General features: G+C 29.2%; 1 protein-coding gene across 7 annotated transcripts in view; it reads right to left on the bottom strand.

Annotated features, from left to right (window-relative positions):
* LOC105217862 (fasciclin-2) overlaps window positions 1-14,727 on the bottom strand; it is a 192,317-nt gene that overhangs the window by 170,078 nt on the left and 7,512 nt on the right. For all 7 annotated transcript variants that reach the window (XM_011193090.3, XM_011193095.3, XM_054232197.1 and 4 more), the window contains exon 2: window positions 6,099-6,738. In XM_011193090.3, the coding sequence (XP_011191392.1) occupies window positions 6,099-6,201 (103 nt within the window). In that variant the 5' untranslated portion in view covers window positions 6,202-6,738. The remainder of the gene's footprint in view (window positions 1-6,098; window positions 6,739-14,727) is intronic.

Genomic DNA, 14,727 nt, shown 5'->3' with positions numbered 1-14,727 from the left:
TATTTATTCCACATTCACTTGACGTCTTTTTACTCTCCGCTTTAAATTTGTTTTTTACTCCAGTCACCCACAATAAAAGTGTAATTATTTAATTTAACTTTATCGCTTTGCAAGCATTGTAAAATTTAGGGTTACATTTACTTTCATTATTTTCTTAAGCTGGCACATGATTTTCTCGCGCTCTCTTACGCACTTTGGTACACAATCTTCCAAAACAGTTAAGTCAACAGTTGAGTTGGGGTGTTGCCTTTTAATGTTAAAAGATATGCAATTACGAAATGTTGATAAAGGTCTTACAAACAATTCTGATGATCTCTTTGTTCTCTACAAAAGTATGATTAAATTTTTTTTGTCATAGATCTTAGTATTCTTAGCTTTAGGTGAGATCTCATAATATATATCGATAATTCGTTAACTTCAACTATGAGTCTCTAATTATAGAATAATAGAAGAATACACTATAATGGACGCTTATAAATTGATTTAGGCAATAGCTAGTACCGGTGTTTCTTATAAGGTATATAGTAAGAAGCAGAGCACTATTAACAACTATTTGAAAGTGGATTGGATTCAGCCACTATTTCTTGATCTATTTGAAGTTCAAACTAACCAATATCTGAAGTTACAGAGAACATTTGAGAGATATATTTCTTCAATTCCAGGCGGTTATCGACAACGAGAGAGTCTTTAAAAATATAAATCATTACAAATAGTAAGATTATGGCTGTTGGATCGATACTTTTTATGTCGAAGACGAAACAAACGAGGCACGACAACTACTACTACTACACAAGTGTGAATCAGAGACAATCTTGAAAATAAAACATAGTCCTCTAGTACTGATATTTAATGTGACATTTTATTTTGAGTTCATTTTACTAAATAATAAAGGTTATCGCACTTCCTTTGAAGTGAAGTGAACTATGAAAGAAGATCTTAAGGTCTAGGAATACTGTAATCAGCAAATCGAAGCACTACTAAATTAAATTATAACGGAAAAGAAGAAAATTTGTGCAATGTTTTCAGATTATGACACAGACTTCTCATTTCTGAAAAGCTAGAACGAATAGAATAACTCGTTTCTCGTAACAAAATTTGAGACACTTTGACAGAGTACATGAGTTTCATCCAAAAAGATCAATATCATAAAAATTTCTTTATAGAAATAAGGTAACAGAAGTCCAAAAGAGAACTCAACATAAAGCTTAAGAACTCTCTGTCGAATTTTATTAACTTTTGTAGGAATGAAAAAAGTCTTTAAGTTGAAACAAAAGTGAGACAATTTTTGCTGAGTTGCTTACAAGAAGATAAGTACTCCTGCCATACAAAGCAGTCAGCTGTTCAAATAATATATTTAAATGACTTTGCGCTGTCTCTGCCACTTTGTTAAAAAGTGCTCAATTGATAATATATTTTTATAACTTGAATACTTTTTTGAAATATTTCTTTCTTAATTTAGCTCTCACTTGAGCACAAAAAATTTCGCATAATAAAATGACACTGACGAAAGTAAAAATATGTTTTCTTTCAATTTCATATTTATTCAATGATAGCTAACTGTAATACATTAAGATTTGCACAAAAACTTACATAATTGACACTTATCTTGACAGTTTTTCATGTGAGAACTTCATTAAATCACTTTTATTTCTTTGTTTTGCGTCTGTTACTGCCTTGACAACTGTCAGTGCAATGCAATACAGTTTTCTACTTATCACAGCGAGAGATTAAAAACATTTTCGTTTATCATTTAAATGCCATAATCCCTGCTTTGCGCAAGTTTTGTTTATAAAATATTAAATAAATCTTTGTGCAAATAAAAGCAGGTATTTCGCATGTGGTTTGAGAGCAAACAGGGATAATATAAAAATTCTTGCTTAAGATAAGCGAGAAAAATTAAGAAGAAAAATAAAAAAAATGGTTGTAAAGCTCATTGCATAATTTCTTTCCATTTTTTTAATATTTTCAGCTTTAATTATGAGCATTACAAACCAAATTCTAAATAAATTTAAACAGCTACGACGAAAATAACTACAAACAATGTTAAATTTTGCATAAATTTCTAACTGCAAAAATTTTCTAAAATCCACTTTGCACTTGTTGTGTTGCAAAATGCAATTAAAGTGCTTGTGTGTACATTTAGCAAATAAATTACAACCACAAGCAGTCAATACTTTTACATAATATTTATTTGTATGTTCATTACTAGCCGCTAACAAATGTGATTACATGATTATTAGTGTGGAAAATTAAAACTCGTTTGGGTCATGCCACCCGCAAATTTCCGAATTAACCACACTTATGCGTTATGTAATACAAATAAAGTTTGTTTGCTAATATATTTAATATTTTATTTATTTAGTACTTGATTTGCTATGCTAAAGTGCAAAGTTTTGCATTAAAATATAATATAATTATATTTATATGCGCATAAATTTATTGCTAAATCAAAGCACAAAGCTCATTTAAAATGTATTAAAAGCTATGTGATTTTCAAATCATGCTTTTGGTGTGGTTGTCAACGCATTTTCAAAATATGTAGACAAAATTTTTGATAGAAGTTTGAGAATTACAAAATATATTTTTTTAAATTTATTTTAAAAGCTTTCACTGAAACTTGCATGCATTTTTTTAAGTATATAATGAAAAGATTCCGATTTATTCGATGTAGACATTCACGCAACTAACTTCAAGTCGAAAGTGAAAGCTGAATTGTATTAAATTCATCCTAAAAGCTTTCATGATTTTTTTCCCCAAAAATTATATTTTTGTCTTTGAAATTGACAGTTTTAAAGTATGTAAACAAAATTTTTGATAGTAGTTTGAGAACTCCAGAGCATTTTTCAATCAATATAATTTTAAATTCAGTTTAAAAGCTTTCACTGAAGCTTTCATGCCTTTTTTAAGCATATAATGAAAAGCTTCCGAGTAATTCTATTTAGACATTCACGCAACCAACTTCAAGTCGTAAATGAAAGCTGAATTATATTAAATACAGCCTAAAAGGGTTCATGCTTTTTATTTCAAAAATCATTCTTTGGTCTGGAATTGACAGTTTTAAAGTATGTAGACAAAAATTTTGATAGTAGTTTGAGAATTCCACAACATTTTTTAAACTAAAATAATTTTTAGTTTAAAAGCTTTCACTGAAGCTTTCATGCTGATTGCTTCTAGTAATTAATGAAGAGCTACTGAATTTTTAAATGTAAACAAACAATTTAAAGTCGTATGTGAGAAAATGTGCTAGAAAGGTATCGATATTTCGATAACTAATATTTTTTTAAAATATTTTTCTCTTTACTGTACATTCAGTAATATTTAATTATGTATACATAAACATTGTGTCAAACATTAAGCATACATTTTCTCTGTACTCATTCTCATGCCACACACTGTATCTACGCAATAAACTGTTGCCATGTGCTTTTATTGAAAAGCTTTAGAGCACTTATTAAAAATTCTAAATCAAATAAACACGTTTATTTATTTCTACCGTTATTTGTTTGTCCGTCCATATTTATTGCATACATTTTGCTAATGAATTTATGCAAGTAATTTTCCACGCCAAACTTACTGCTCTACTTTTAATAATATTTGCAAATACACAAATAAACAGCGTTGCATGGAAGTGGTTGTGCAAATAAATTTTCGTAAATAAACAACAGTGGCCAAATATGCAAAAGCAAAAATTAGAAATAAAAAAAAATAAATTAAATGCAAAATATGGTATGCCGTGGCATGTATGTTCGCATTCGCGCTGCAATGATTTTAGTTGCATGGCAACAATAAGCCGTTTTTTGTTGTTAAATACTTGCAACATGTGCGCGGTTTCGAATTTGTGTTTAGTTAGTGAATGCGGGTGTTCATTGAATTTAAAAATTGGCAAAAAAAATTTATAAAAAATTTTTGAATGTTTTCCTGGGCCAAATTTCAAAAGATTCAATATTTTTCTGAAAAAATTGAAATTTAAAAAAAAAAAAATAATTTTAATGAAACACTAAATCATATAAATCAAAGTCAGAATGTTAACTTATTAAATATATGAAGTATACAAAAATCTTAACAATTTAATTTATAAAAGCTTAGAATTAAAAAAAATATTTTTAAAATTTAGAAGATGCAGGGAGAAATAAATTTTCGTAAATCTTTGTAGGCATTTTTCTGAAAATTACGAAACTATAATCTGAACCGAATTTTCTGTATTTATACTCTCGCAACAAATGTTGCTAAAGAGAGTATTATAGTTTTGTTCACATAACGGTTGTTTGTAACACCCAAAACTAAACGAGTTAGATATAGGGTTATATACACCAAAGTGATCAGGGTGAAGAGTGGAGTTCAAATCCGAATGTCTGTCTGTCCGTCCGTCTGTGCAAGCTGTAACTTGAGTAAAAATTAAGATATCTTGATGAAACTTGGCACACTTATTTCTTGGCACCATAGGAAGGTTGCTTTCGAAAAGCAACATCAAAATCGGACCACTGCCACGCCCACAAAATGGCGAAAACCGAAAACACATAAAGTGCCATAACTAAGCCATAAATAAAATTTGGTATGAAGGATCGGACTATGAAGGGGCATATTTGGATGTAATTTTTTTGGGGAAGTGGGCGTGGCCCCGCCCCCTACTAAGTTTTTTGTACATATCTCGCAAACCAATAGAGCTATATAAACCAAACTTTCTGCAGTCGTTTTTTTAGCCACTTCCTTATACAGTCCAAAAATGAAAGAAATCGGATAATAACCACGCCCACCTCCCATACAAAAGTTAGGTTGAAAATTACTAAAAGTGGGTTAACTCACTAACGAAAAACGTCAGAAACACTAAATTTCACATACAAAATGGAAAATGGGCGTGGCAACGCCCACTTTTGGGTTAAAAACCATATCTCTGGAACTACTCGACCGATTTCAATGAAACTTGGTTTGTAATAGTTTCCTTAGATCCCAATGATATGTTGTGAAAATAGGCCAAATAGCTTCACAACTACGCCTACTTCCTATATACCAGAACTTTGAAGACAATCTGAATCGTTTACCTTACAATATATAAAGTAAGTACTAGTGAAGAAAAAACTTTGCACATTCTAAAAATCGCCGAAATCGGACCATAGGTTTTTAAGGCCCCATATATCGAACACGAGGACCTCGGTGCTTCTAGTCTAATATTATGGTTTCCAACTTTCAATGGACTTTATACAATATATATGACGAATATGTGGGTCAAATTGTGTATTATATAATATAAATAAAGTTAAATAAATAAATTGCGAGAATATAAAATGTTCGGTTACACCCGAACTTAGCCCTTCCTTACTTGTTTTGGTTTAAATTTGTGTAGAAACCTCTAGAAAAAGCTTAAAATTCTGGGTTTTTAAGATCTAATTTCTTTTAAATAATAATTTTAAGAATGTTTCCATCTTATTTAAAATTTTAAATAAAACAACAGCTGATTCAATTCTACAAATAAAACTTTTTGTAAAATTTTGATGACAAGTATCATTGCTATTTTTAATTTTTTTCGAAATTTAAAATTTTAATATAAAAACGTTTCGATGCGAAATTTTATTTTTATTTTTAGTCTCTCACTGGCATATTTTTTAAATATATATATATTTTTTTAATTTTTAAATTGCAAAAATTTAAATTCTGAAAATTAAAAAAAAAGTATTTATTTTATTTGTTTTTCTCAAAATTTTTAAAAGCAAAAAACAAATGCTGAGAATTCTTTGTAAATTTGTTTCTAATATTTGGGAAATTAAATTATAAATAAAAAATAATATAAATGAGTATAAATTTTTTTTTCTATATTATTCCAAAAATTATAAGAATTTTCTTTAACAGGTAGTGAATACCCCCAACTATTAAATCGTGCCTAACACATGCAACAAATGCGCTGCCGCTCTTACGTTTTGCTCAAATAAAACCTATTAAAAACCAAACAACTCGGAACTAGCCACAAAAAAGTTGTATATAAAATTAGAAGCACAGTGTGCAAATGTGTGAGTGCACTACAAGCACAACACACTCTCACACGCACATATATATGCAATGTGCTGAAGTGTATATATGTATATTTGTATATATAGCAAACTCACCTATTAATGTACAGCAGAGATATAAAACTGCAAACGCATGTAAACCGCATACGCGCCACCGTTGTCTAGGTGCTTGTGGTTGTTGTTGCTTGTGTTGCCCCATAATTGTAAACTTGTTGCTGCGTCCCTTCAACTTCGTTGCGTACGTTTAGCGTGACTCTTTTTATATATTCGTGTGTATGTAGATGTGTGAGAGTGCTGATTTATTTTTAGCAGTACTGACCGGCTTCCCTTTTTTCAATTATCGTCCGAAATAAGCGCACAACACAAAAATTTGGCAAAAAATGTGTGACGTTTACACGAAAAATGCAAAATGTTATTGTTGTTGTTGTTTTTTATAGTTTTGTTATTGTAAATTTTTACTTCCAATTAATTTTGCAGCGCGTGTGTTCTAATTCACCGCATTTATTTATTTGTGTTACAAAAAAATAGTTGCTTTTATTTATTGTTCAGCAATTTGAGTTCAGCAGCAACACTTTGCTGGCAGCTTTCAGTCACTCTTTAAACACTTTTCACTTGTTATTTTTTTGTCGGTTTTTTTGTCTCGAAAAGCTGTTTGCCGGCAAATTAAACCAATTTCGGATTACAAAAGTAATTTTGTTAATTTACAGCTGCGTTGCAGGTTGTGGCAAGGAAAATGCTGAAATGGAAAAATAAATAAAATTTAGTAAAAGATAGGAAGAAACAGATTTTTTGTTTAAAAATGATTGCAAAGCTCAAAAGTTATTTAAAATTTATGTACATAATACAATATACAAATCCAATGTATTGATTTCAGCACTATCTAGAGCTTGAAAGTTTATGTGATACAACAGTTGCAGAGTATAAAGATTGAATTAAGCGAAGATTTTACAATATGCAATATACGCTTTAATTTGTATATATTCTCAATTACTATTAATATTATTCTACTTTTTTATCAATTTTACAAGTGAGCTTTCACGTATTTTTCAAGAAAACAAGCGGTGTGTTTATTCCTGTCGCATAAAATAGCTGTTTAGTAGTAGTTATAACTAATTTAATAAAGATTATTTACTTAAAAGCTCCGATAGAACAAGCTTTCACATTTTATTGAAAGCTTTCACTTGACATTAGGAAGGTTGAAGTTGAAAATGTATTTTTTAAATTATTTGCCAAAAAGCTCACAAGCAATGAGCTTTCACATTTTATAAAAGCTTCGAAAGCTTTAACTTTAAAAAATTTTTCAATACGGTGGCTGAAATTTATCTGCAGGTATTAACTATTTCATTACATTTGGCTCATTTATAATACTTTTTGAACTTCCAAAAAGTATTAAAATGAAAGCTTGAACAAAATAATCATTAGGTGTATTGGGGAGGGTTTAACGAGTTACTTACTAAAATAGGATTTTTTTGGAGAACAAAAAGTGCTTTCCGATTTTATTTTTAATGTTTCGTATTTTAGGTCCTGAGAGATTGTCAGATCACATCTTGCTTTAATTGACGTGGTTCTAAGCTAACGTTTATATTTGCTAAAATATATTATATTCAGACTTACAGAGGGTATGTTGACAGATGTTTTGTCAGCAGCAGCATTGCATTCAAAGGGACAATGCACGGTATTTTAAAAGTGAGTTAGTGCTCCCTGAAGAGTTAGAATTTGCACAAACGATGAATATGTGTGATTTCTTATGCTATCAAGCGAAATTTTAAGTATTCTAAATATTTTATTCATTTAAAATTTTATGCAAGTACACAAATGCATATTCTCGCATGCATAATTCAACGAGCTTTCACCTTTAAAAAATGAATGACTAAATGTGCAAGACAACTTACAGATATACACATAACCAAGCGAATTCCAGCTCGGCAACAACAAATGCAACACCGAATAACTGACTGACATTTGAGAATTCATCTCGGGGCAAAGCTTGAACGCTGTGGACAAGATGACCTATTTCACTTTCTACATTTTTTTCATTTTTTGCTTTGTAAAACAAGAATAAATTATACATAAATGCATACTTGAAAAAATAAATATGTATGAATATACATAAAAAAACACAAAAGTGCATAATAGTGAAGGCATATACTTGAGTATATAAATGAAATATTTGTATATAATGCTTTATGTAGGTACTTAACATATATACATATACAAGTATATATCACTGCACATTTAGTTTAACCACTTTACAACTTGCCACTTTTCTTTGCTGCTGCTGCTGCTGCCATTTAACTCCATTACACGCATGCAGCCGTTGAACGATTCGCTGCACGACCAAATTTGTAATGTTGCCTCAATTAACCTTAAAATCGTACCGTCGTAAATGGGGCACTTCAAGTGCAGCAACACCAATGTCAAGGGTTATTAGGGCAATTTTATTACATGAGCAACTGCTAACGAAGCGGAGTGCAGTATGTTAGTAAGTGTATGTAAGTAACTCGACTTTAAGTTGGATAATTTAGTGGCATTGAGTGCTTATAATATAGAGGCGTGCATTTCACTGTGTAATTTACACTTTCAGAGGGGATTTGCAGTAGTACACATAATTTCCGAGTTAAAAGTTGATTGGTCCTAGAGTAACTAGTTAGTAACTAGTTCATAAGTTTTTACAGAATATTGCAATAATACATACAAGAAGAAGAATATTATATTAATATAAATATTTGAAAATTCCTGTACTGAACTTGAACTAGTCCGATGTGTGCTAGTTTGAAACTAGTTAAAGTACAACAGTCTTTCTACCAAAAAATATGACTACTTTTGTGATTAGTATATTTCTAAGGTTCTCCCTCTATTACACCAGCCTATTTCATTTACATATGTAAGTTGTTTGTTCAATTCGACACTCTCCGCGCTTTAGTCAATCGATGTTTTATTCGAATATATGCAATATAATTGAATATGCAACTCTTATTTGTATTATTGAAAATTATAAGCACTACCTTAATACGCTCAAAATCTCTCGCATGATTTTCCCACGCTTTAATTTTTCACAATACCTGTGCGCAGGCGCGTAGACATGGCTTCTTAAGTAAATACTTATAAACATTAACAAGAAATATGCGCGCTTGACAACTTTGCAATGACAGCGAAATAAATTTTATTCGAAATGCACAACAACAAGATCATCTAACGGCCTTGTCATTCACCTAGTGAAAATAAATCAGGGTAAACGATCGCTTTCGTTCATCTTCGCTAATCTAAACAGACTCATTGCTCAGCACTAGCGTTAATAAATTTTTGTATTGACAGCTTTATTTCGAATACTTATGTAGATACTTTAGCGCTCACACGCAATATAAAGTGCAATTGGAATTTTTTTGTTAAGTTTGCGCTAATTGACAGCTAATGAATGGGGCTTTAGTTGTTTATTACAATAGAAACAGCTTTCAACTTTTATAGAAAATAGTTTCTCAGACAATATGTCACATGTTTACTAATCGGAAAAAACTTGTAATTCAAATATCACGAAAGCGGAGAAAAGTGAAAAAAACAGTGAAAGCTTTCAATTTAGATTAAAGCTTTCAGAATTAAAAACCTTTCATCAATGTGACAATATAACATTTTTAACATAACAAACTAAAATATATGGAATTTTGAGTTATATCAAAATTAGTAAAATTTATAGTAATTTTTTATAAATGTTTATTTTTATAAATATATAATTAAACTAATATTTATTATTTACTTAATTTTTCCATATCAATACTAGAAATTATTTGTTTTAATATTATCATTTTGGTAATATACTCATTTCATTGAGAATAATTAATTAAAAAACTGTTTTCATTCAACCGACAATTGATTATTTGCTATAAATAATCGCATGAATGAGTTCCCATTAAAAGTTAATAGACTACCAAACACAAATAATAAACAATCTAGACGCATTGACTGAATGAAACTCACATAAACATAATGTTTTTGTTTTCGCAACTCATTTGTATGCGTGAATTCGCGGGTGTGTGTGTGTTAGTGACGAAGAAAAATCGAAAAATCGCGAATTGTAAATAAATAAAAGCCTGTGAATGCAAACAAATGCGAATATGGCAATATGAGAACAAAAGAATGCTCTCATTACGGTGTGGATTGGATTGTAACGGTGACTATCGTGAGGCTTTGGAAGAATAAAAAATTAAAAAAAAATTAAATAGAGAAGAAAAAAAATTATATTAAAAATTAGAGATTGATTAACAAAAAAAATAATTTGAAAAAAAAAATCTTAAAATTATGAATAAAATTTTTTTAATATTACTTAAATTTTCTAATTTTTTATGAGCTATTTTTTTAAAGTAAAAATAAATGAAATTATAAAAAATGTTTGTAACTAATAAAATTCAACTTTAATATATAGCGAATACAAATTTTATAGAAAAATAATTAAAATAAATTTATTACTTTAAAATTAAAAATTTTTCAATAAAAAAATTAGACCAAAATACGTAATTTACATAAACATTATAAAAGCTATTTTTAACAAATTTATATATAAACAAAAAAATTACTAAGTCAATAATATTGTAATAAAAAATATAATATATAAAATGTATATATTTTTAAAGTATATTTGAAACTGCAAAAATTTAAATATTAAATGAGTTAAAAAATTATATATCTACATAAAAAAAAATAATGGTTCAAAAATAATATTTAATAAATAAAAAATATAATCAAAATAAATTTAAATAATACGAAAAAAAGAAAATTTGTTTAAGAAAAATAAAATTCAATAAAATACGTGAACTTTTATGAAAATTTAAAAAAAATATATATTTAAGACATTAAAAAATTTGTATACTCAACCAAATTGAAAAATTATAAAATTAAGGAAACATATTACAAAAAAATTTAGATAAATAAAAAATTATTTTGTTTGAAAAAAAAAATGTAAGCAAAAATAATTTAAAACATGCTAACACTTTTTTTTATTTTTTAAACAAATAAAACTTCCAAGTAAATATTAGAATTATTAAAAATTATAAAAAAGTGTATTAACATATAAAAATTGTATAAAACTATAGAAATAATATAAATATATGAAGAATTTTATAAATTAATTTTTCGGAAATAAAAAATCCAATAAAATACGTTTAGTTCCAAAATAACAATCTTTACAACCTTTAGCATTGACAAACAATTTAATATATCGCTTCTACAACTAAACAACTCGCAACGTTTTCCACCGACTATGAATAAAAATCAATTGCAATGTCGCTTTGACTAAGCAAAAGGCACAGAGTTACAATCTGGCAGCAACACGCTTGGACGCATCACATGAATGCAGCGACGCTGCTAAAAAGGCAAGAGGCTATGCTGCAACTTGGGAATTGGCTTGGGAATGTTGACAGAGCGCAAAAAATGCCAATAAAAAAGGAAATGAATGACAAAAGAACAACAAAATAAAAATAAATAAATGCATAAATGGCAAGACAAGTTGCAGAAAAGATATATGAATAAAAAATAAAAAATATTGAAATCATAGATATGCAATTCATATGAAGTGCTATGCATGAAATTTTCAATTTTGGAAAATTTTCAAATGAGCACGAAAAAATTTTTTAACGTTTTCCGAAAATCTAATACGAAAGAGTAAGTTCCATTTTTTTGCTTTTCGAGGGCACATTGTGGAAGAATATTTAAGTTAGAGACAGCATGAGACATCTTATGAGTTTAAAATTTGAAAAAGGATATTCTACTATGAACACCTAAACAATATTTTGTGATTTCGAAAATAAATTTACAAATATTTCTGCGTTTTTTTCTTCAAATAAATACATATATGTAAAATGTTCTGATATAATTTTTTTTCTGCATTATGATTGTGAATCTAAGAATTTTATTTCTTGTATTTAACTTTTGAATATTTAAAAAATATTTTTTTTTGTTTCGATTGGAGTTTGTATATTTTTAATACCAAAAATGTGTTTTTAAAAATGCACTTTCGTTTTAGATAATATATTTTAGGCTTTTCGAGAATATATATGTACATGTGTAAATTATGTAGCATAGTTAGAAAACTACCTTCTACTTCATAAGCGTGTAAAAAGGTCATAGAGGCCAAGAAGACCATAATTTTGTATATGTGAACTCAGCATTATGTTTTCATCTATCACATTTCTTTATTTTATACCAGAACGTTTTCGAAATTTTAAATCAAAATACATTTGAAAAGAAGATCATATACTCTGCTACAGAATATTTCTTACTTTTCTTCATAGTTTCCACATGCAACTTCAAAATATTCAACGAACTGAAGGATAGGTGAGTACAAGGTTTCAAGCCATAGGTTGTGTAAAGCGTTGTTGATTGTTTTTGTGTGAAGTAAGGTAATTTATTATAATTACTTTTACCCAACTACTGTAAAAGTAAGGAAAATTATAACTTTTTTGAAGGAAAAATATAAACTTTGCCATAACAGCTGGTTTCTTGAAAGGTGAAAGTAATGATTATATTGTTCACACAAAATTTATTTTTATATGCGTTGAAATTAATTTTTTATCACTCAAATATATTTTTTTCAGTTGTGTTTTTGAAAAAATAAAAAATAAAGAAAAAAAAATTTAAAATTAAAAAATCAAACTAGTTTTGCGAACTATTTTTTTCAATACTTAAAAGATTTTTAAATTAACTTTTTGGCTCTAAAATATTATAAAAACCTATTGGGCTTTTTTAGAAACACAAAATTTTTTATGAATATAAAAGTTGTTAATTGAAATTTGAAATAAAATTTTATACATATATTTTTTTAAATAAATTACAAATTTCTTAATTTTTTCCTACTGGGTCTGCAGCCAACAAGTTTGACTGCTTGCTTTTACCATTGTTCTCCCTCTTTTAGTGTGCTTGTTACTGCTGCACTAGCTCCTTGTGAGCACTCATGCAGGTGTTAACGGAAATTAACCGACTCAAGGCTGCAGAAGGCCGAGTTTTGGAATGGCGCTTGCAAAGCCAATGCTGCGAGATGTGTGCACAAGAGGCGCATACAAACAAATTTACTTGCAATGCAAGCCGCAGCGTTGTTACGTGCATATAATGTAAAAAATGCCTTATATGAGTATTGTGTGTACATACAAATATAGTAAAAATGATGTTTGTTTGTCTATTTGCATACCAATGAATTCGTAAGAACCCAAAAATCATTTGTTGCACAAAAGAATTGCCACCGCTTTAATACGAAACAAGTGGAAAATAAATATTTAGAAATCAAACAAAAAAGAATTATAAGTAAAACTACACGCAATGAATTGCTAATAAGCGGACGGACCATAGCGCAAATATGTGTATGAGTGTGTAAGCCAATAATAATTCTGAGCGCTACAAAAACCCAACTTAGGCACACTGAGAAAGCCGCACATAAAAAGAAAAAAAAAAATAAAGACAATAAAAAGAATACTAATCATAAGTGCCTGGGACGCCACTTTTGTTGCAAACGCTTGCCTTTTTATGATTTTTGGCTTGTGATTTTTATCACACAACTTGTATGAGTACCTGACCAAATATGCTTATCGCCTTTTAGCTATAAATTTGCAGCCACATTGTATGAGCCACATGCATACAGAACAAGAGTGGGCAACAGAGAGGGAAATAAAGTAGTTAAATAGACATACAAACATATAAATATTAATATCTGTATGTTTGTGTTGAAGTATGTGAGCAAGCAAACAAAACAGCCGTTTGGCTGTGGCAGATAAGATTGAGCAAAAAAGTTGCACAAATAAGTGGCAGGTAGACTTGGACGCATACATATTTATATATTGTAGTTATAGGTTCGTATGTCTGTCTGTGCTTGAAAGTCATATTTTTATTATTCATATGCGCTTTCATGCAACACACGTACGTTCAACTGACTTCTTGACTGCTTATACAATATATGTATGTATGCAAGACGCTGCTGCAAAGAACATATACAACAAACTCACACAAACACATGCATATATGTGAGCAAAGTAGTGCTGTGTGCGTGCCAACTAGCCAGCGTCTCTTTGGCCAACTGTCGCTTGGCAGCGGCGTTTACCTGTCAAACTGGCTAAAGCATATTCTACCACGCTCAGAATGCAGTCAACACAACAACAAGCACATACGAACACATAAATTGCTTGATATTTATTATAAAGCAACTTCGCAGAATTGAGAGCAATTTATTTTCATACTCATTCTCGCGCTCCTAAAGCACACACACGCCATTAGAACTAGAGTCATACATATGTACATATATTCTTCATATAGTACATATATAGAAATATTCTTGTAAATATGAATTTGTTAATAAAAAAAACTGTTTTGTAAATATGAGAAATAGTGACTTTCATAAAAATGCGAAATCATAAATGCAGCGCAGCCAACAGCTGAAATATCTTTTTGATTCTTAGGCAATTATAGTTTCGCCACAAAAAGTGGCATAGTAAATATGATGTGCATAGTTATCTAAAAAAATGTCGTATATGTTGCAATAGCGACCCATTTTACTCATTACATGTGTAACTACTTTAGCTCTCTAGTTTACACACACAAACATAATGATCGCGCTGACGATAAAAGCTTGTGTGCTTATGACGCAGAGGTGATTTTTCAAAATTTCTCAGAATGCGATGACGAAGTGTTTGGCGCACAGGTGAACGATTAATTAAAATTTGATAAAAAACACGTTTCTATATGGATTAAA

The sequence above is a fragment of the Zeugodacus cucurbitae genome, chromosome 5 (assembly GCF_028554725.1).
Source record: "Zeugodacus cucurbitae isolate PBARC_wt_2022May chromosome 5, idZeuCucr1.2, whole genome shotgun sequence".
NCBI lineage: Eukaryota > Metazoa > Arthropoda > Insecta > Diptera > Tephritidae > Zeugodacus > Zeugodacus cucurbitae.
The sequence above is the reverse complement of the archived record's forward strand: the minus strand, read 5'-3'. Positions and strand labels throughout refer to the sequence as shown.